General features: G+C 32.4%; 1 protein-coding gene and 1 long non-coding RNA gene across 8 annotated transcripts; both read right to left on the reverse strand.

Annotated features, from left to right (window-relative positions):
• On the reverse strand, positions 7,397-10,351 carry LOC108661668. 3 transcript variants are annotated; one of them, XR_001927442.1, is made up of 4 exons: positions 10,039-10,351; positions 9,220-9,398; positions 8,883-8,917; positions 7,397-8,141 (listed from the first exon to the last, which is right to left on the reverse strand). It is a non-coding gene; the product is annotated as an uncharacterized LOC108661668 (long non-coding RNA). The 3 variants fall into 3 exon arrangements; XR_001927441.1 differs by lacking the exon at positions 8,883-8,917; XR_001927440.1 differs by lacking the exon at positions 7,397-8,141 and having other exon boundaries at positions 8,748-8,917.
• Positions 16,590-22,760, reverse strand: LOC18601664 (putative G3BP-like protein). 5 transcript variants are annotated; one of them, XM_007032699.2, is made up of 9 exons: positions 22,450-22,760; positions 21,557-21,742; positions 20,440-20,734; positions 20,117-20,355; positions 19,859-20,036; positions 19,569-19,696; positions 19,418-19,483; positions 17,506-17,569; positions 16,590-17,286 (listed from the first exon to the last, which is right to left on the reverse strand). In XM_007032699.2, exons 2-9 carry the CDS (start codon positions 21,740-21,742, stop codon positions 17,069-17,071), a joined length of 1,374 nt encoding a protein of 457 aa, XP_007032761.2. In that variant the 5' UTR covers positions 22,450-22,760; the 3' UTR covers positions 16,590-17,068. The 5 variants fall into 5 exon arrangements, with proteins under 5 accessions (XP_007032761.2, XP_017975699.1, XP_007032760.2 ...); XM_018120210.1 differs by having other exon boundaries at positions 22,563-22,759; XM_007032698.2 differs by having other exon boundaries at positions 19,569-19,690; positions 21,557-21,745; positions 22,450-22,759.

Consider the following 22,966-nt stretch of genomic DNA (forward strand, 5'->3'; position numbering starts at 1 on the left):
TTATTAGGTAGTTCTACTTGTAAAATTATGAAAAATATCCTTAAATGTGGAACAATAAGAATACTTTTTATATATTGGGGTACTTCTATTCGTGTTGGTCAACAACTGCAAGGTGTATAAAAGACGCATCAGAGGGTTCTATTTGCACAAGACTCAAAACTACGCAGGACTTAATTGAATAAAACCTTTATTTTTTTTTCTAGTTTTATTCTCGCTCTAAAAATTCGGGGCTGGACTGCAGCGGATGATGCGAAGCAAGAAAATGACACGTGGGAAGACAACCTCGGGATTCGTGTCTTGCGTCTCTTCGTTCGAAGGTTGTTTGTCTGAAACGTGTGTGTTCGTGATTACGTACGTGGGCAAGGCAACAGTGGTGATGGGCATCAAAATAACTTAGTAAAATGCCCTTTGAATAAAGGAAAAATGAAGCATAAATGGTTTCGTAAAAAATATTTCCACTACCTTTTGAGTTTGACAAGACATTTTCGGTATCAAAGATTTTTACGATCTTCCACCTCCACCATGTACAAATATAAAAAAGATGATAAATACACAACACTCTCACCTCTAAATTATAATTAATCAGCTCCTTTTCTGGTCAAAATTGGTGTCACTAATCATACTCTCTAGGCGCATGTCATTGTCAATTAAAATATAAAATTTTCTTTTAAGGTACTATTTATAGTAAATTTTTATGTTATATCCAATATTTAATGATTAATGCAATAATTTCCAATATGTTGTGTGGAGAAGCCCAAGTTTAATTACCACAATTACCAAAAGCTAGCCGTTACACACAATCAAGCAATTCAGAATAAGCAATGTTAGAGGTTTGCAAAGCAACTTCTTGACAATCTTCATTGCTAATGCTCATGCATTGATTTCAACAGTCCAACAACTAAGCTTACACCTGTTAACAATGGATGCCAGCCATTGTGAGGTTAACACTTTCTTTCAATGATGAACTACCCAATATATATCATGAATCAAATCATTGTTGCTTCTACATGTTTAACAAAAAACTAACATCAAAGCATATTCGATTTTAATGAAAGATCATTCTACAATTTTTGGAACTTGACTATACAAAGAGCTCTTTTTTATGTGCATATCTTAATGTAGATAAATTGTTTAATTTATTGAATTAAAATAAAATCTATCATTTATCATAAGAATCATGTATTCAGGATTACTATCAAGAACGAGTTGTTTAATAAGATATTAATAAGTAGAGGGATGAAAATATCAAAACAATCAATTTCTCATTATATATGACATAGTGTTTGAAAAAAGATCGTAAACTATTCAAAAAAATTCAAATAGGTTTCATTTTTCTATTACATTCAATTAAACTCTTTTATTTTTATTTTAGATCAAATAAGTCTTTATAACCAACGGTTTGGTTAATTGTCACTAGTTAAAACACTAGTTATCATTTTATACACATGTGATGTTAATATAACCTGACATGAAAAGTGAAAAATATCATAGAGACTATGTTATCATGTCACATCAACATACAACGTTATTATCTATTATGACATGACAACATACTTAGGATAGAACAAATGGTTATTTCGGTTAGTTCGATTTTGAATATCAAATAATTAAATTAACCGAACCCATGTTTAAAAATAATTGAAACTGAACTGAATTTTATAAATAACCGAACTAACCAAAATCGAATTAATTCTGTTAGTTTGATTCGATTTTCAAAAACCGAACGTGAGAATTTTTTTTTTGTATTTGTATATTTTTATTTATGCTATATTTCTTTTGTAAATCAATACTACAAAAATATTGAAAATGATTATAAACAATTATAACAAATAAGATAGATATTCATGCAAACAACAACAAATAATTAAAAAATATGGATAACAACAACAACAAATAATTTATGATTCATTTTCTAAGTGAAAACCCCATTATATCCATGTTCAAGTTCGGTTAGAAAAATTTTTAATTAAAATCGAACCGAATTAATTCTAATAATAAAATTACTTGAAGAATCGAACTAATCGAATCGAAAAAACAGAACTCATTTTGATTCAATTCGATTCTTTGATTCGAATTGTATTTACATATCCTTAAGCATACTACGTCAACACTATATGTAATGAAATAATAAGTGATATTTTGATTAATAATATTTTTTAATTATTAATTATAAAATTTTATTTAAATATTTTTTTAACATATTATTATGTCTATGTATATATTAACCAGAGACATAACTCAATTAACGAAATTGATCTAAAAAAGCGATTGAGGTATGTATGTATATTATAGCTGTGGATATTATTATTAATATATTTAAAACATTAAAAAGACGGCAACACATGAAAGGGGATAGCAGCAGAAGAATCTCCGTAGAACACGCAAAAAATCAAGAGAAGATCAGGGAGTGGGGCCCAGAAAGGGCCAAGTTGCACACTTTTTTTCCTTTCTCCGAGATACAACTTTTGGGTTAGCGATCTGGGTTGGTGCCACGTGGCTCCAAGTGGTCAGGGAAACACGTGGCTAACTGCTGTTGCAGGGAAACAGCTAAGCAGGCTATCAAGTTGCAAAGAAAACAGGGCAATGCGTTGGGGAGTTGATTGGGAGGAAAAAGTCATGATGCAATGCCTGTGTCGTACGCACGCGTCTTTGTCAGAATTTAATTTTTTTACTTTTTTACCTATTTGTGTTGTGAAAATAAAAGCAACATAATTTGGGAATATTTCCTAAAAAATAAGTGCATAAAGTAGTAAATCAAATATCTTGTCTCCCCATTGCCTAATCTATCTTTTGCATTTTTACTCAACTTGTTACATAAGTTCTTTAACAAAAACTAATTCTAATTTACTTCAATTATTGTAATTAGTAATTTTTTTAAAAAAATTAATTGTTAGTACTATTTTTCTTCCAAAAATATTAAGTTTTACGATTTGATTTTTCTTTGTTTCGATTTCTCTATATGACAAACAAGATATATTTAGTACTTGTTTGACTTGATTTTTTTTTATCTACCTTTTAAAAATAAAAATTAAATTAAATATAAATTTTGAAAAGCTCTTAAAAAAGTAATTTGTTTTAAAAAATTTTTTTTAAAAAAGAGTTTCTAGAAAAGCTCCTCACAAGAGCTTTTTCTTATCTTCTTTTAAAAATGTAAGAAAATTTTTATTTTTGTTTCAAAAATATCTTCATCTATTAAATATAATTATAATATTACTCTCTAAAAAAAAAATACCCTTTATGATAATTTTAACTAAAATTTATAACTTATAAAAAAGAACTTATAAAAAGAAATTTACCAAATAACTTTAACTTAATTTTAAAAACTATTATTTTTCATAAGAGCTTCATAATAGTTTTTAAGTTAGAAAAAAGTCAGGTCAAACAAGCTCTTAATACTTTACTCTTTTACAAACTTGATGTGATAAAAAAAGGGGTCAAAATAGAGGAACAAAAAAAGAGCCAACATTGCATATTTGTTATGAAAAGTTTAAGTTAGATAAGAATATTGTATGGTAGAATAAAATGTGTCATATTATAGAGGGATTATTTTGTAAGATTTATATTTGATGTATTGAGATTGTATAAAAATTATATATTATCTGTTTATAAAAACTGTGATATCATTAGTAAATAAAGATAAAAATTTAAAAAAATTTTAAAAATAAACATTAAAAAATTTTAATGATTAATCAAAGAAAAGAATAAAATATATATATTTATTTATTTATTTATCCTTCTTTCCCCTTTCTTGTTCTTCATACTCGAGTATTCAAACCAAAATCCTCCTCCACGCTTCTCTCTCCCTCTTTTTCATCTGGTAGTATAAGAGATTATCTTAATATGTTCCCATGGGCCTTAAATAATATGAAGAACAAGAGACGGGGAGAGAAGTTGGAGGAGGATTTCGGCTTGGATGCTTGCATATGAAGAACAATAAAATGGGAGAAAAGCGTGGGAGAGAAAGAGTGAATATATTTTTATTTTTTTACCTAATTAATCAATAAATTTTTTTAATATTTATTTCAAAAACTTTGTAATTTTTTATCTTTTTTTATTAACAATGTGATTTTTTTAATAAATTGAATGTGATAAAATCAACATAGAGAAGTTGAGAGAGAGGATCGTGAAATGAACCAGTGAAGAATAAAATGAACTTTTTTGTATTGAAATAGTTAGTACAAGTGTATTTATATACAGACAACAGCTAATTGGAATAAGGTACAACTCACAAATGAAACTGACAATTAATTTTTTACTATACAGTAAGAGTAACTAGTAAACTACAATTCTATATTTACTTATCTTATATAAATATTACACGTGTCTTTTTAACCTCTTACTCTTAACACAAGGAGTCTTGATGCTCTGCTCATACCGGATCTTTCTTCAATGTACACATACTTAGGGGCTTGACTGTTCTTTGAATATCATCTTTACTGCTCAATACTCCCCCTCAAGATAAAGCGTATATGTTATGCACGTTCATCTTGCTGAGAAGTCTGTGAAATACCTTTGGTTGCAGAGCTTTAGCAAGCAAATTTGCAACTTGCAAAGTTGTTGAAATATGAACAAGATCAATCAAGCTAGATTTTACTTTGTCACGAATAAAATGGCAATCCATTTCAATGCGCTTGGTACGTTCATGCAAAACAGGATTTTTGCATATATGAATGGTTGACTGACTATCAGTATAAAGCTTTATAGCTATTGAACTCTCAATCCCAAAATCTGAAAGCAAGTACTTTAACCACATTACTTCACAACAAGTGGCTGCCATGGATCGATATTCTACTTTTACAGAACTTTTTGCAACTACAGACTGTTTTTTTTAGACTTCCAACTGACCAAAGAATCACCAACAAAAACAAAAAAACTTTGTCACTGATTTGTGTGTATCAAGGCATCCAGCCCAATCGCTGTCGAAATAGGCAGAAATTTGTAAATCTGACTTAGACTTCAACAAAAGCCCTAGTCATGGTGAGCCTTTCAAGTACTTTAATACTCTATGAGCTGCCATAAAATGCACATGACCTAGCTTGTCCATGAACTGAGATAATGTCTACACTGCATAGGATATATTTGGCCTTGTGATAGTTAAGTACAAAAGTTTCCCAATGAGTTGTCGATATCTAGTAGCATTAGTTAGTTTTTCTTCATCAATAGCCTTCTCAAGTTCATGATTATAGTCAATAGGTGTGGACATTGGTTTTGCACCAAGAAGTCCATGTACTTCCAACATATCTAAAGCATACTTTCTTTGATAGATTGATATTCCCTTTGCTGATCTTGCCACTTCAACTCCATGGAAATGTTTTATTTCTCTAAGGTCTTTCAATTTGAAATGCAAACTTAGATATTCCTTAACATTATTTGCTAACTAAGTAGAACTTGTACTAATGATTATGTCATCAACATAAACTAGTAGAGCTATAAAACCACCATTGTCTGTACTCATTGTAAACAAAGAATAATCTGTTAGAGATTGTTTGAACCCATATTGAACTAAAGCTACAGTAAATTTGGCATTAGGCTAAGGATACCCTAATAGTGGTCTGCTTAGCAACAGGGCTATAAGTTTCCTAGTAATCAAAGCCCTTAATCTGACTATAGCCTTTTGCAACCAAACGAGCCTTACACCTTTCTATGCTACCATCTGCTTTCATTTGAGTCTTATAGACCCATTTACAACCAATGGCATGAGAATTAGGAGGCAATGGAACTATGCTCTATGTGTTATTATCCTTCAAAGTAGTTAGTTCAGTAGCCATAGCCTTTTTCAATGAGCTTAATGAATAACTTGTTGATAAATACTAGGTTCATGAATTTGAGACAAACAAGTAGTGAAAGCTTTGTGAGTAGAAGACAATTGACTTGAAGACATAAATTGTGTAATAAAGTGAAAAGTAACAAAATTGGAAGAAAAAGGCAAGTCAACATCATAAACTTCTAGATATTTAGGTAATTTTTTAGGTTTATCACTTCTTCTAAGAAGGATAGAATTAGTAAGAATTGAAGAAACATTAGGAGAAATAGAATCAGAAAAGTCAATTACAAAGTCAACATTTCCACTAAAAGTAGACTGACTAGCCGAATTTGGTGAAGAATATAATGAATTTGAAGGTTTTGAGAAACCCAAAGTTCCATATAAAAAAAAACTAGAATCATGCACATAAGGTGTTTGATAAAATGCATCATCATAAGAATTCTACTAAATAGAGTAAAATGGAAAAACATGCTCATGAAAAATTACATTCTTGATACCAGAATTTTATTGGCAAAAAGATCATAAATCTTATAACCCTTGACACCATTTCGATAACCTAAAAATATACATTTGGTAGCTCTTTTGTCAATTTCCTTCTATGTTGACTAAGGGTGGAAATAAAACATAAACTTCCAAATACTCTGAGATGGTCATGAAAAGAAAGTTTCTAGTACAAAAGTTCATATGAAGTTTTATTATCAAGAATTTTACTTGGCATTCTATTTATAATATGAACAGTAGTAAGAACTGTATAACCCCAAAAATGAAGAGGAACATGAGACTGATGCAATAAGGCCTTAACAACTACCAAAATGTGTTGATGCTTGCTTTCAACTTTACCATTTTGTTAAGGAGTTTCAACACAAGTTAAGTAATGAACAATGCTTGTTCTTGCATAAAAATCAGTGAGCTCAAATTCCTTTTCATTATTTAACCTCAAGACCTTAATACTGGTATTAAACCGTGTCTTAACAAAGTTATGGAAATTAGAAATAACAATGGAAACATCAGATTTGCATTTCATCAAAAATACTTAAGTAAATCGAGAGAAATCATCAACGAAAGTAAGAAAATATCTTTGATTGGAAAAGTAGGTATTTTATAGGGACCCTATATATTAGCATGAACAATTTCAAAAGAATTGACAATATTTTGTACATGAATTGGAAATGGAACTTTTCTTTGTTTAGCCATAAGACAGACTTCACAAAGTAGTTGGCTAGAGCTATGAACATTTGAACAATGCCTATGAATTACATTTATTCTCTCAAAGGGTGCATGACCTAATCTGTAATGCTAAAGATCAAAGCTAGAATGTGTAGATACACAACTGGAAATTGAAAATATATTGATAGATTTAATAATCTTGTCAAAATTGTATTTGGATAGAGCTTGCTCATCTTCATTAACTTGCATGAAGTATAAACCTGAGGTAACCTTATGTCACAGCCCAAATCTCGAGCCATGACCGGCACAAAGGGCCCAATTGGCAAAACCCACTAGGCCCAAGCAAACCTTTCTATATGAACCTGTACATTAGCCCATCTATCATCCATATTTCTTTAAAATCTATAATTCATAATATTCAAATATAATTTCTTTAAAAATAATTCATAAAACCCAAGTATTTACTCATAATGGCATCATCGATTATAATATACATAAATAGTCTGACAAATGAATCTTAGCAATTCACATTAAGTACACATATACACATACAATGACCCTGATCGTCAGCGTAGTGACTCTAGGTGTGGGTGCTAATATTTATAGCGCGTTTGGTAGGGGGAATAGCATGCCATTCCGCATCCCTTATTTGGTTGTCAAACAAGGCGAGGAATAAGAATTCCTCAAACTTGTCTTTGTGGTGGGAATGGCTAATACCCGTCCCCTCTTGGTATTATCTATTTCGTGACCAGGGGAATAGGTTTGAAATATCATTTGACTAAAATACCCTCAATTGATTAAGAAAATCATGACTCAGTCCCATATAAAACTTAATTTTTTTTCTCTCTTTCTCCTTCCCTCGTCTTCCTCAACACTTTCAGTCGCCCTTCCCCAAGAAAGCATCTCCTCTCTCAGCCGGTCTTTGACCATCTTCCTCTTCTCTCTCGGTCGACCTTCCCCCATCTTCATTTCCTCTCTCAACCGGTCTTTCCCCGTCTTCCCTCCTCTCTCAATCAATCTTCTTCCTCTCTCTTTCAGCCGCTATCTCAGCTGTGGGTCTTCCTCTCTCTCTCTCACCCGTCTTCCCCTCTCTCTCAGCAAGTTTACAACCGTCCTCCTCCACAGCTGTTGTGGTCCTTCGCTGTGGTGGCTCTATTGGCCAGATCGGTGCTTCATCAGCTAGATATAGCTAGGGCCAACGCCAAATTAGCTATTCAACGTCCGAAGAGAAAAAGGAAAGATGAGTAAAAAAATGAAAAATAAAAAAAATTAAATAAAAATTATATCAATTAATAAATTATTAATTTTTAATGAAAATAGAAATTAAAAGATTAAAAAATAAAAAATACAAATAGAGAAAAATACTCAAATAATGAAAGTAAAAATTATATAACTAATTTAATATAAATTATTTAATAATTTAATAATAAATTATTGATGTTTAATGAAAATGTAAATTAAAAGATTAAGACATGAAAAATACAAATAGAGAAAAATGATTCAAATTGTTAAAATTAAAAATCATACAACTAATTTAATAATAAATTAAAAATATTAATAATTATAATTATTTTTAGTAATTGGGATAAAATATAATTATGATGGATAATTGTCTTTTGGGATAAATGTGTATTTAAATGATAATAAGGATAATTTTATTTTTTAATGAAAATAAATGTTAATATGTTCAAGGGTATTTTTATCTTTTTATCACTTATTCCTTTCTTATTCTAATCTTATTTCTACAAACCAAACACTGCAATAAGTCATAATAGCAATTCCTGTTCTATTCCATTCATAATACCAAACAAAGTAATAACTATTCTATTCTATTCCCACTTTATTCTATTCCTACAGAATAACAATTCTATTCCATTCCTATCTATTCTGCAAACCAAACGTGCAATTAGTGGCATGGTGAACCTATTGAAAGATGAATAGGAGGGAGCACCTCGACCTAGGATCCAACTACCTTCAATCCTGAAACTAAAACATGAATTTGAAAAAAATGAGTATAAACTCAGTGAGTAAACATAGGAAGGGAACAAACAACCAATACTGAAAGTTTTTGAAAACATGATGCACTCGTTTTGAAAACAATGCAATTTTGTATGCCATAAACAAAACTCGATGACATGTTGTCTTTTAACTCGTTTAAAACATTTAAGAAAATCAGCTTTCAACATTCAATACAATCACGTAATATTTTCTTAACTTTTTCATAGCATATATAAACATTTTTATAGCATATATAAACATCTCTATAGTGTATAAATATACAAACATACATGCAACCACCGGTCATTAGCTTTTGTGCACTCCCTACACGTATAAGGCAATATCATCATGTGCACTCCCTACATGCACATTTCAATATCATCATGTGCACTCCCTGCATGCACATTTCAATACCATCACACGCACTCCCGCCCACATCATTACTGACACCGTCACGTGCACTCCCACACTGCACACGCACGGTTATATTAATCAATTAACGTTACATTTTAAAGAATAACACACATATCAACACATAACAAAAATCTTTGCATAGTATTATATCTCACATAATTCATTATTTTACTGGTCAAAACATAGTTGTACAATCCAACACTAAAAAAGAATAACATTATTCATTTTGCCAATAATTTAGGACATCTCTAGATTTCCAATACACACATACCACAAATCAATTGGCAAATCAACATAACATTCCAAGTACATAACGCAGCACATTATTTATTCAACCACGTAAAATAATTACTTGTGAAAAGCTTGTTCCCGTGCATAATTTTAAAAGAAATCAACCAAGGATATTCAAATATTTTATTCAAACACATTTACATTTGTTCAAAACATTTTAAATGCAAGTTCACTCACCTTAACGATGCCACCTAACAAAATCTTAATTCAAGTAGTCTCGAAATACCGTTAAAACTTATATTTATCAACAAGCCATAACAACCTCCATCAAGTCATAATTTGAATTTAACAATTCTAATAAATATACACTATACAATCTACACTATAACCCAACTTTTAACCTAGAATTCTAGTCTAATTCACAAACCCATTAAACTAATTGTTCAAGTTTGAAGTTTCTTTACCTTGGTGCTTGAAGGTATAAAGATCAACCCAACCTTTTAGCTTTAAAATGAAGATTTGAAGCCAAAATCTAAGTGTTGTTGAAAGTGGAGTAGAAATTGAAAATAAAGGAAAGGAAGAGTGATTTTTCTTTTTCTCTCCTAGGGTTTAGATGTGCTGGAAATTGGGGTTGCAAGTTGCAGGTTTAGTGCCCAAGAACTAGGAGAAGAAAAAAGTAACAAGAGAAAGGAAAGGAAAAGAAAATAAGGAAAGAAAATGAAAAAAATTGATATTTTTTGGTGAAGCATGCAAATGGCGTTGGGATGGATGAGGAAGAAGAAGAAAATATCTTGGTGGGGAGGATAAGGACGGACATGGCTGAAAAAGAAAAGAGTAAAAGCTTCCTTGAGAAACTTTGACCAAGTTAATGGCAAAATTACTATTTTACCCTCTAAGGTTATTCCCTTTTTAATTAAGTCCTCCCAACATTCTTTTAATTCCAATTTCCTTCTATTATCTTCTTTTATACATGTACAAACGAAATATAAAATTTGTACCCCAACGCGGTGTCACCATAATATTTAAAATATATTTTTATCAGCGTTAGTTTTATTTAATAACAACGTGCGGACCCCACTAACTTCATTTTTCTTCGAAATTCTCTCGTTCTTCCTTTCCCCCACTTAGATTGACCATATACTCCTCCTTAATGAAAAAATTTCGACATCGATTAAAATATTAATATTTTAATATTATTTTATTAATAAAATATTATTTTATTCTAAAATTTTCCACTTGTCTCATTGGTATCCAAAATACCTTATTATGCTTCAATTCACTTCCGAATCACTTTTTATCTCGCAAATTCTTCTTTGATAAAATTATTATTATTTTATTATTATTTTCTCAAGTGCGAAATATTTTATCTTAAAATATTTTTTTCATCTTTCATCACTTTTAAACATTCTAATTAACTTCAATTAGCATCCAATAAGTTTTATTAACCACCATATCAAAATATGAGATATTAGACTTTAGCTACCCTAGTCACTTCTCATGAAACCAGGTCTTGAATAACACGCAACTTATCAGTAAACCATACACAACTTGTCTTTGAGCTAGTACGCTGACTCACTGAAATGAGGTTAAACTTGAAACTAGGAACACATAAAACATTTGTTAAAGTGAGAGAAGAGGTAAGTTTCACAGTCCCTATATAAAAACTAAGGCTCTAGCTTTATTTGGAAGCTGTACATAGCAATTGTATACTAGTTTAGCATAAACAAAATTATCCAAGGTATAAGAAATATGGTCTGTTGCTCCTATATCTACTATCCAAGAATTATGCTTTATCATGAGACACATGACATTTTGATACTTGGACGGAAGATTATTTATAATGTTAAAACAAGTATGACCAGAGATGATACTTGTTAATGTAAAGTTGACCAAATAATGTTTGTTGTTTTGTTGAGTGTTTATAGAACCATCTTTACCATTAGCAATACTAATACCATTCTCATTTAGAAAATCCATAAGCTTACTAACTTGTTGCTTTATGAGCGATATCTGGAACATGGTGCTATTTACAGCAGCCTCATTCTTTTGTGTGGATTATTTTTCTTCAATACCTGACACATTATTCACTGATTTTCCTATCTTGTAAGCATTTTTCCTTTATTGAACTAGAAATCCCCAGGGAAACCAATCAATCTGTAACATTTTTCCTTGAAATAGCCTTTCTTATTACAATAAGAACAAATGACATCTTTCTTGAATTTTTTTCCTCTTATTTGACCTAAATACCATAACAGGCGATTCTAGGATTTGTTGGCCTTGTATCAGCAAATTTCTTTGTGTTTCTTCCCTTAGCACTAAGCTATAAACCTTCTCTAAGGTAGGTATAAGATCTAACAATATGATCTGTGACCTTATAGTAGAGTAAGAATCATTTAGACCATTTAAGAACTTAAAGACCATATCCTTCTAGTACTAGTTTGAGTACTTTTTGAAACAATTGGGATTGCACTTGCCACACTCACACTGTGGTAGTGGCCTATGGTTCCTCATCTCTTCCTGAATCCTTTTCAACTCTATGAAATACGTGTCTACAAATTTTGTTCCTTATGTGACATTTCCTAGAGTAAATTGTAGATTACAAAGTCTAGTATCATCAGGCTATGAGAAGTTCTGTCTCAACGTGCTCTATATTTCAACTGTTGAATCTATATAGAATATGGTTGAAGCTATTGGTGGAGTAATTGACTCCAAAATCCAAGCTGCAATTAAATTGTTACATCTAATCCATGAATCAAACAATGGATCTGTGATAGTAGGTTTACTGATAGTGCCATTAAGGAAACCTAGCTTGTTCTTAATTGAAATGACCAAGAGAAAAGACTTACTCCGTGAAATATAGTTATTTGTACTAAGCTTAGGAGTAATTATCACTAATCCAGGATGATCAGAATGGTGCAAATAATAAGGTGATTGTGGATCTTGAGCTGGTGAGATTATAGTATTAGAAATTATAGTTTTTTCCATCGAAACAAGAAACCTCAAACTCAAACCAAGAAACTTAACAAATATTACACCAAATTGAAACTTGAATCAACTATAAACTAGAAGTAGATGATGAAAGATTCAGAATCCCTAACTTGAATCATTCTGATACCATGATAAAATCGATATAGAGAAGTTAAAAGAGAGGATTGTGAAATGAACCAGTGAAGAATGAAATGAACTTTCTTGTATTGAAGCAGTTAGTACAAGTGTATTTATATATTGACAATAGCCAACTGGAATAAGCTATAACTCACAAATGAAACTAACAATTTATTTTTTACTATACAATAAGAGTAACTAGTAAATTGTAACTCTATATTTACTCATCATATATAAATAGTACACATGTCTTTTTAACCTCTTACTCTTAACACAAGAAGTCTTGATGCTCTGTTCATACCAAATCTTTCTTCAATGTACAGGTACTCAAGGGCTTAACTATTCTTTAAATATCATCTTTAATGCTTAATAGTATGAAAAACATACACTACTAATGTAGCAAGTATAAATTCTTATTCTGCAATATGAAAAGAGAAAGGTAGTGCTGTAACTAGCAAAATGAGATATGGTTGCTCTAAGGAAATATAAATGAACCAACAAAGAAACCAAAAAATGCTTAACCTTACAATTGAGTTTAGGAGATTTCTTACATGTGTAGGAAACAGGAAAAACCTGTGATAAAGGCCGTCCTATGTGCAGTAATCTACAAGATTCCTTTTCTTTTTCATTTCTCTTTTATGGTTAAGACCCGTTATATATGTTCTTGAATTTCGTTATGGCTTGGGTGGATTTGTTATTGCTACATGGAAGAAGAAACTATTGCCAACAAAAGGAATGACACTATTCACGAAATTCTTCTTTCTAAGAAAATCCGAGTAAGGAAGATTGATGAAGTCCTTCCTATTCTCGAAAATTGAGAAGATGAAATTATTAAAAAATGGGAGAACATTGTTTGTGGGAACCAATTCATGCAAGGTATCATGATCCTACATCATTAAAAAATGGGATGAGTCTTTGGTTTATAAATAAGGTTTTCTTCTACCTATCAATAATGTTTTTTTGGGTTGAAAATGTGGGCTGTGATAAGTGATATCAAAACAGATCTAAATCTTTATTAATGTGAGACTCTTATGAGAGATACTAGGGTCAAGGTAGACCTAGACCAAGATGCAGTGATGTTGCACAATTTGGTGAAGTAAAATGTCACAAATCCCATATTAGTGAGAGATAAGGTTAGTCTTGTGATAGTGTAACGTATCTCACATTAGTAAGAGATGAAATAAGTCTTGGATTTATAAATAAGGGTTTTCCTTCACCTATCAAGCATATTTTTTTGATTGGAAATGTGGACCTGTGACACAAGTCCTGTTGATAAAGATTTCTTTAAACCCATTGAATATTGTTTGAATTGTAACATTTGTCTTGAGGTAAGATGCAACATGCCTTTAAACCCGATCTTGAGGTGAGGTGCATCATGCCTTTAAACCCTGTTGAATAATTGTCTTGAGGTAAGGTGTAACATGGCTTTAAACCAATTGAATATTGTTAAAATTACACCTCATAGATTTAAACCAGTTGAATATTGTTGAAATAACATCTTTCTTGAGGCACCTCCAAACAAAAGGCTTAGTATCAATTTTGAAGTTTAGATTTGAGCATGGTAAATTCCACTTTTGTTATCAAGTTTAACTTCAATTCTCATTTAGTTCATGGTTGCTGTTTTAAGGTGCAACCTACCTTTAAACTAGTTGAATATTGTTGGAATCGCATCTGTTTTGAGGCACCTCCAAACAAAAAGCTTTGCATTTCAAGAGTATCGGATTTGAAGTTCAAATTTGAGCATGGAGAATTTTCACTTTTGTTATCAAGTTCAGCTTTAATTCTCAGTTGATTCATGATTGGTTTGAATGGGTGGAGAAAGTGTTGAGGAATCTTGCTCATGTGAACACCCTCTTTATCATGAGAGTACTTAATATTGTATAAATCATATTTGAACTCCGTACTCGTAAAAAGAGAAGAATGGAGGTATGGCATGTTGTTCTTGAAAGGTGGAGTATCTTCTTTCATATTATGGTTATAGATTGGGAAGAGTTTACTTTCACTCTAGAGAATATACATGTCTTTATAAAGCTTCCTTATATAGGAAACATTTGTTCCACCAAACTCTTTGAAGAAAAGGAATGCCTTCAAAAATTTTTTCTTAATATACTCTAGAGTCAAGGCAAGACTTCGAAGGTTGCACTGTTCTCCAATAAAATAAGGTTATTCTGTAAGTTCAACAACAAGCTTGGTGAGAGTAGCTATCCTAAGTATCCAGACCATGAGCATGAACTAGTGGCATTATTGATCAGGTGGTTAGCTCAACATGTATTTTTTATATGTCTAGATGATGAGATTTCTCTTACAGTAATTCATTTTGCAATTAAAATCGTTAAAGGAATGAGCTTTCCTCTTGTACCACTCTATTTGAGCTCTCTATACAAGAGATTAGACTTGTACAAATTCAAGATTAAGGAATTAGCTAGTCAGTATAGAATTTTGACTTATGTAGATGCTTCCTTTATTCATGTGTTTATGGGAAAGGTTCAACGCTTGTGCTCTTATACCTTGTGCATATCATCCGCTTATGTCTTCTTCCATGAATAATGTTTCATCAAGAGATAATTATAGGGCTTAGGCATGCATAATCAGACTTCAAAGGGTAATATTATTAAGGTGATAAATGTAGCGAGAGAATTTAATCTAAGATATTATGTGTAAATCAACAATGGGTTTAGTGATATTGTAATTTATTATGATGGACAACCATTTCAATATGGGAAAATGAACGCTCAAGGAGTTGAGGGTTCATGGTTTTTAATTACATTCCAATACCGCAAACTTGCTAAACAAATTTTAACCATTTTTCCAACTCTCATTAGTAAATAGTGTAAAGAACAATGTTGCCAAAGAAAAAAAAGGGTTTGCTCCTTTTCTTCACTAGCAATTACATTTAGAACATGGAGATGGAGAACCTTCAAAGACTGCCTTGACCAATTAAAGGAGAGGGGAGAAGTTGAATTTGATGTATCTAATAAAACCAAAATGTGAAAGCCAAAAGACATTGAATGTTTGTTCTCACCTACTAGAAGGACATGATCGCATAAGCTTGGAAAATTTTCATTGCTTATGGCACCTTTTTTATGCAATTCCATTTGGGCAGTTTCCATGATTTTTCTTTTTTCATGTGCTAATAGTTTGTTGTTTGTTGTCTTTAATAAAAGTTCTTGATTTAGTACATCCAAAAGATAAAAAAAAAAAAAAAACAACAACTCTTGGAATAGAGGCAAAGGACATCCAGGAAACCAAATAAAATCAGTATAATGATAATATCATAAAGATGGTAAAGCACAACATTTGGATGAAAAGTAGTGTAATAGTAATTTATTAAATTAATTAAGTAATAGCAAGTAGTTGTAGTGATGATCAGCTAGAAGGATTGGCAGGCGCAGCAACTTGCAAGTTGCAAATGGTAGGGCAAGTTGGATGTGTCATGACTCATGATATAAAAACAAAAACACAAAGGAAAAAATAGTAAGGAGCTGTAGAGAAAATCTCATTGCCCATAAAAGGAGTAAGACATGATGTAGCTGTAAGCTCTGATTAAAAATGTCTTAACCAGGGAAACTTGAAGGTTTAAAGGGTAGAAATTTGGAAAATACCCATAAAAGGCTCTTGAGAAAATGAGATTTTACTATACTTTTTTAAGGCAAAAGTAGCAATGATGGTGTCAATCTGAAATCACAATTGTCATCTCTAAGAGTTTTTAAAACAATGGGGTTTCTTTCCAATCCTAATCCATAGAGAGGACTAAATAGAAGGTATCTTAGTTGGGCCTTAATATACATCACATCAAAGCTTGATGAATTGCTCTCAAAGCCTTAATAAAATGATTTAGACAAGGCAAAAGGGAATGAAGGAAATAAAAGATGATGGTTTTCATCACTCTAAAAATACAGGGCAACCAAAAGAAAGGAAGATGAACCCAATGTATCATTCCAGTCAAACCATCATTACCCATTTGAATAATTAAAAGACAGTATGTACCATTCCAAAAAAAAAAAAAAACAGTATGCACCTAGTGAAACAAAAAAAAAAAAGAAGCTCCAATCTATGAAGAAGTTAGGGTCATCCCACTACAGCCACCACATGCTAAAGACTCGGTGAATCCCATCAATGTAAAATCAGAAGTTAATTTAATGAAATCTGGAGGATGACCTTGAGTTTGTCTTGGTAAAAAAAAGGCCCTACACAAAATTCTCTAACAGAATATCCCTAAGGTACAGCACTGCCTTTCATCTTTAACATTGCCTCAGTCCTTTCCAACATTTGATCCTTGTTAAATCAATTAAGATAAAGTCACCAACTCCCAATTCATCCAAAATGTTGAGCACTAACCCTATCAAAAAAATTTTCCGCCTGGAAAAAAAGGTTTTACTCTATGGGGTTTCAAGTAGAAGCAGAAGTCTGTTTTGGTCCACTTGAACGCCCACCTCTTCCTCTTCCTTCACGCCCAGCTGAACCCCTAGCTCGAGCAGAAAATTCACCTCGGTTTCCATATTCATTTCTGCCAAAGCTTCGACTACCACCATAGTTTCCACGACCTCTGAAGCTATCACTTCGAAACCCTCCCCTTCTGGAGGGGAAGCTACCTCTTCCACTACCAACTGTAAGAAACGGCAACAAGGACAACTTCATCAGACAAGTCTAATCTTCATAATTCATGCAGTATCATCATTAAGACATTAACCATCACAATTTAATCAACATCATTTCCAATTTTTATTCCTAGTTTTTAAAAATTTGCAGAGTTTTCAAGCATAATCTTAATATCTCAATTAATAAAAGAAATATCATATCAATTAGTTAATAGACTTTCTGCTTGCCTCTAGTTGAAGTTCTCTTTATCTCCACAACAGCTTGTCGATCACCAATTGCAATTGGTGAAGCCTGAATATCAAAGTTTATTACTCAATAAGTCCATGCCCTCAAAAACACACACTTCAAATAAAAGATGCACAAAAATTATTTACCAGTACTCAAAAAAAAAAGAAGCAAAAGAACAATACTCACTGAAGTTTCAAGCAAGAGGTGAGATTTTACGTATAGCATTTGTAGCTATGACTGAAGATAATAGATGGGAACAGCTAGCTAGGACAAAGATGTGATTTCAAAAAGAAAATAGTCATGCTGTCATACTTAATAAATCAGGTCGACACGAAACGTATGGAAGGATGTGGTGCACACATTTGTAAGGACCATTTCAAGCAATACAATAACTTTTAGCTATTTTCACAGAACTGCATATAGGAAATGATTCTAATAGGAACTGCATATAGCTATTTTCACAGAATCAGGTGCCATACTTTAAAGTTTCATCTGATAAAATAGACCAGGGTAAGCATCAGCTCAGCCATATGAGACCTCGCTGTATGCATGATAAGTTACCATGCATTATGGCTATTGCATGCTTGAGTATGAGATCATGCTAGGCCCTTCTAAAAATCTGCAACATCCTAGATTGCATGTAGTAGGCCAGCCAGGGACAAAGACCATATCAACGGAAATATGTGCAAATAACATATAGCCTCATATTAAATGAGCCCGGAAGCATCTATAAAGATCACTAATCAGAGGGATAGTTTTTCGCTCATTCCCAGATGAATTTTTCCTTTCCTTTTCTTTTAATTAAAAAATAAATTTCTGTATATCTTCCAAAATCCAAAAATCTGACTAGTACATTTCCAGACAAGAGCCTTGGCCATGCTGAACTCATTTTTCCTAGTTCATGCATCAATTTGATGCAAATGATGTAATTTTTTCTTCAATCATTACAACCCATCTCAAGAAAAGAGACAATCCCAACAAGCTCTAGGAGATGAAGTGACTACTAGTTAAACAGATAACTGATGAAAAGGTTTTGGTAATGTCATCTCTAGCTTGGCACTGCACATGCATGCAAATGAGGAGACAGAGGAAGGGAGAGGCAGAGAACAAAAATCTAAATGAAGATTTGGACACTTGGACAACATGAAAGTATTTGCATATTAATGCACAAATGATTAGCATTCAACCAAAGAAAAATAGGGAAGAACCCAGTTAGGAGCACCCTTGATCTATTTGCAAATCATAAAATAAGCCTAAATTATCCAGGCACAATAGTGAAGAAACCAAAAGAACAAAAAAGGCTGACCTAATTGTTTAACATACTGCAAGGTGAAGAAAGAGAATGAAAAACTATATAATACCAAAGATACTTCATCTTCTAAGACAAAGTTAGCCTAATCTATATACTCACCAAGCATTGAACTTTTTAACAGACATTTACCATGCAACTGATGTTGAACAAATTTTCAGTATTGATTCTTTGTATGTTTTGCCAAAGCAAGGAAGTTTGCAAAAAAAAAAAAAAAAAAAACAAAGACTACTTAAAAAGGTTGATTTGCTCTCAAGTCATGCTATTTCAAGCTACCTTCAAGGTCCCAATACAGAATTTGAATCTGTAGGTGATCAACTTAGAACCCCAAGGCAGACAACCTTGCACTGTCCTGCTTTGAAACTTGTACAAAAGATGCAGTTATAAAGAATTAAAGATTTAATTTTACTCTTAACAAAGATCTGTTGCCCCTCATTGGTTGAAAGAGTCATCTTGGGCAGCTGGGGGGAGGGTCAAGAATATGTAACTCATAACATAATTCTCAAAAACTTGCTTGATATTAAGGGAAATAAAAAGTATAGACTAAAAGAAATTGTGAAACTTGTAACGTTCTATCAATATACATCTAACAAGGGCCATACCTGAATTGCATCATTCATGGAGCTCAAAGACAAAAATTCAACAAAACCAAAGCAGTATCCCTGTTGCTGAAGAAACAGAATATAAAAATATCAACAAATGAAAGTAAGTGAATGAGAATATATCTATCCGTTCAATGTGTCAACAAACAACCTTGTTGTTTCTAACTTGGACACCCCCTTGCTTGATTGGTCCAAACTTGTTAAACTCCTGCTCAAGCTGTATAGGCGTCACATTGAAGGGCAAGTTTCGAATATAAATGGAGTGGCCCTCAACTGTGACTTAAATAGAATTAATACACAGTTAGTCATACTGAAAACATTATAAAACCATTTCAGTTGACACATAACCAAAGTAAAGAAGCAGAATATATTTTCCTATTTATTCATTTCTTTAACAGTCCATTTTTGTCAACAGAACATGTATTCACACATATGAGATACCTTCCTCAGGAATATTGTTACTCTCAGGGGCATCAACGCTAGTAGGTAAAGATGCTTCAGGTGGAGCAGTTGCTGCAGACACAGGAGACTGGTTCTCAGCTTTCTTGGGTGTCACTCTTGGGGTATTGGTAGGCACATAGACTCTAGTTGGCCCTGAACCCCCTTTTGGTACTTTCACCTACAACAGAAACTAAAAATCTTCAACAAGCAGCTGGATGCAAATACAGGCAAATAGAACACATTCGTTTATAAACTCACAATTGATGCATAAGATTTCTTTGGAGTATCCTCTTGGGCTGAAGAAGAAGTTGATTCAACAACTATGGAAATATCATTACCATTTGAATGAGACTGGGATTCTGAAACTGCCTCTTTTTCATTGACCACCTGTCTCTCCTGGCCTGATGGCTCATCAACGTGCTCAGCAACATTTTGATTCTCTTCCACAAGAGCAGTTGCTGGATCCGGGGCAGAAGGATCCAGAACTTGAGTTGGCTCTGGAAGCAAAAATTAAAAGGACATTGAAAGAAATCTCAACAAATAAAAAGGTAAAGAAAAATAAGAAAACAATAAAATTTTACCAGATTCTGGTGTTGAAGGCACTCTAGGAGCATCATTAACACCATTAACTTTATGATTCTCCAAAGGTTCACCATCTTCTACATACCTAAATACATCATTTAACACAAAATACCCATTGTCTTGTGGAGCAAGGAAAAAAGACTGTGCAAATTTTCTCTTCAAGTTATCCTTGCCCGTTTGACATCCAGTTACTAGCACAGTTACACCTTCCTTATAAGACTTCTGGGCATCAGCAGTATTAATCTCAGTCTTGTGGTTTGGGTAATCCAAGGAAAGAATCTTCTCATTAATACCCTGTTCAAAAAAACATTATTGGAATTTCTTTGCACTAGATGATACTGACAGCAACTATAAGACAAGATAATTAAACATTGTCTATTACTGGAACCTTAAAAGGATGCTAATATCGCAGTTTCAACTTCAAAAAGGAAACTACACTGGAAGAGGGGAAGGTGGAGAGAGAGAGCGAAAGCGTGTGTGAATGATGGATTTGTCATGTTTACCAAATTGAATACTCTAGGGATGGGCAACGCTGTAAATCAGAGACAAATATTATGATGACTAGAAAATTGAGACATTTTTCAGAACATTAAGCTTGATTTTTTGATGAAACCAAAAGAAAAGTAGTAAGTCAAGCTCCAACTAAGATACATTAGCAATACTTATTGAAGGAATGATAGCAGCAGAAACAAGAACATGTGTCAGCATATAAAGAGATAATAATTGCATAGAGCAGAAGACATTTTATTGCCAAAATAAAAAAATCCCACTTCTATAAGATGGTGTTATTCTTCAGAATGGTTATACCCTAACTCACAAAAATAACCCCACAACAAATTATTGATAAAAAATCTAAGAATCAAGCACCAATGCTCAAATTGTAGCACCATCTAAATCATAGACATTGTATTATACCACCCTTTAACCACGCAGTAGCTAAAAAAGAGACCATGAGCTGATGCAAAAGTACACTGCACATACAGAATCAAGCAAATTATAGGAACTTATAACATGCTAAAGTTTCACAAGATATGTTTAAAAGAGAGTGATCAGAAAATCGTGGAATCAACTAAAACAGCAATATTGAGAAGTAATAACACAACCCAAGGTGCTTACTTGCATGGTTGTCACTGATGTCATCACACCATTCGAATCTGGCCGGCTAAGCACACTTGAATCATGATAGAATCTATGAGCCAATTCTGGTGAGTTGCAAAGAATGTGGTAATACTGCTCGACAAAAGCATGTCCAACGACTTGGGCACTTGGAGTAGCTGGGGGAGTGGCTGTTTCCAATGCCATCTGCTGAAAGAAAACACCATAAAGAATATCACCACCACAACATATCTTAAAGCTCAAATGTAAACAAGACTGCCCCGTAGACTACAACCTCTATGCTTAAATAATGGACAGTTTTACACAATCAGGCAGTGTCAAACTATAGAAAATGCATGAGAACATTTAAGAACAAGATGGAAGGAAACCAAAAGAAAAAGCAAATTAAAAAGCACTGCCATTACAAATTGCTAAAAAGAGCCCAAATACCAACAGTTTTAATTAAAACTTCAAAGAATAAAGAAGAATTAATTATAAAAGGGCTTAATTTGCATTATTTACCTCCATTCTCTAAGAATAGACTAGTACATTCTCATGGAAATCGTAAGAATTAAATGCATTAAGCCAAGTATTCATCTAAAAACAAATACCAATAAAAACAAAGCGAGATCTTTAAAGAAAAGTTAGCACATTCCTGGGATCCAACCAGCTAGTAGCTCAAAAAAAAAAAACTAAACCCTAAAAATAATTAAAAAATTGAGAACTACCCATTGAAGAAACCAATAGCTTTTAGTAAATCAACCAACACTTTGGGCAACACTTAAACTATAAACTACAACAACATAAAAAACCCATAACTAAAAATCAAGTTTTGAATAAAAAAAATCATTAAACTTTATAATGACTGATCAAGGAAATGACTATAAAGAAACAAAAATTTAACGAATACCCACCAAGCAAAGACGAAAGAAAAATTAATCTTTTTCTTTTTCTTTGAGGATTGAAAAAAGGATGGGTTTAGAGAAGAAAATAAAATGATCTGAGGAAAAAGGGAATGAAAGGCCACCTGAAAATGGGAAATGTTGAAGGTTTTGAGAGAATAGGAGAGGTTTTTTGAAGGGTTGAAGATGGCACAGTGGTTTTGAGTTGCAGGGAGAAAGTGGAGATGGAAGAGGAAGAAGAAGAGAAGAAGAACAGTTGGAGCACGAGAACAAGGGACAGACTGAAAGCTACTTGTGAACTGTGAAGGTTTTTTTCTCTACACGCTTACAAAGGTTTTGGTATTAGGTTCTTTCTATACGGTTCGTGTGGTTTTTCTTTTTTAAAAAAAAAAAAAAAATTACTTTTAAGGGTAAGAGTAGTATGTAAATAGGTAAGTGACCTACTTAAATAGAATTAAGGTACTTATAAACAGTTTAGGGTACGTTATAATGATTTTTTTTAATATTTATAAAATTTTTAATGTATACA

The sequence above is a fragment of the Theobroma cacao genome, chromosome 4 (assembly GCF_000208745.1).
Source record: "Theobroma cacao cultivar B97-61/B2 chromosome 4, Criollo_cocoa_genome_V2, whole genome shotgun sequence".
Lineage (NCBI taxonomy): Eukaryota > Viridiplantae > Streptophyta > Magnoliopsida > Malvales > Malvaceae > Theobroma > Theobroma cacao.

Coding starts and splice junctions, on each gene's coding strand:
- LOC18601664 (XM_007032699.2), bottom strand. CDS start 21,742: ATGGCATTGGAAACAGCCACTCCCCCAGCTACTCCAAGTGCCCAAGTC. Junction 20,037..20,116: donor AGAAATCTTATGCATCAATT/GTGAGTTTATAA, acceptor TTTCTGTTGTAG/GTGAAAGTACCAAAAGGGGG. Junction 19,697..19,858: donor TAACAATATTCCTGAGGAAG/GTATCTCATATG, acceptor ATTCTATTTAAG/TCACAGTTGAGGGCCACTCC.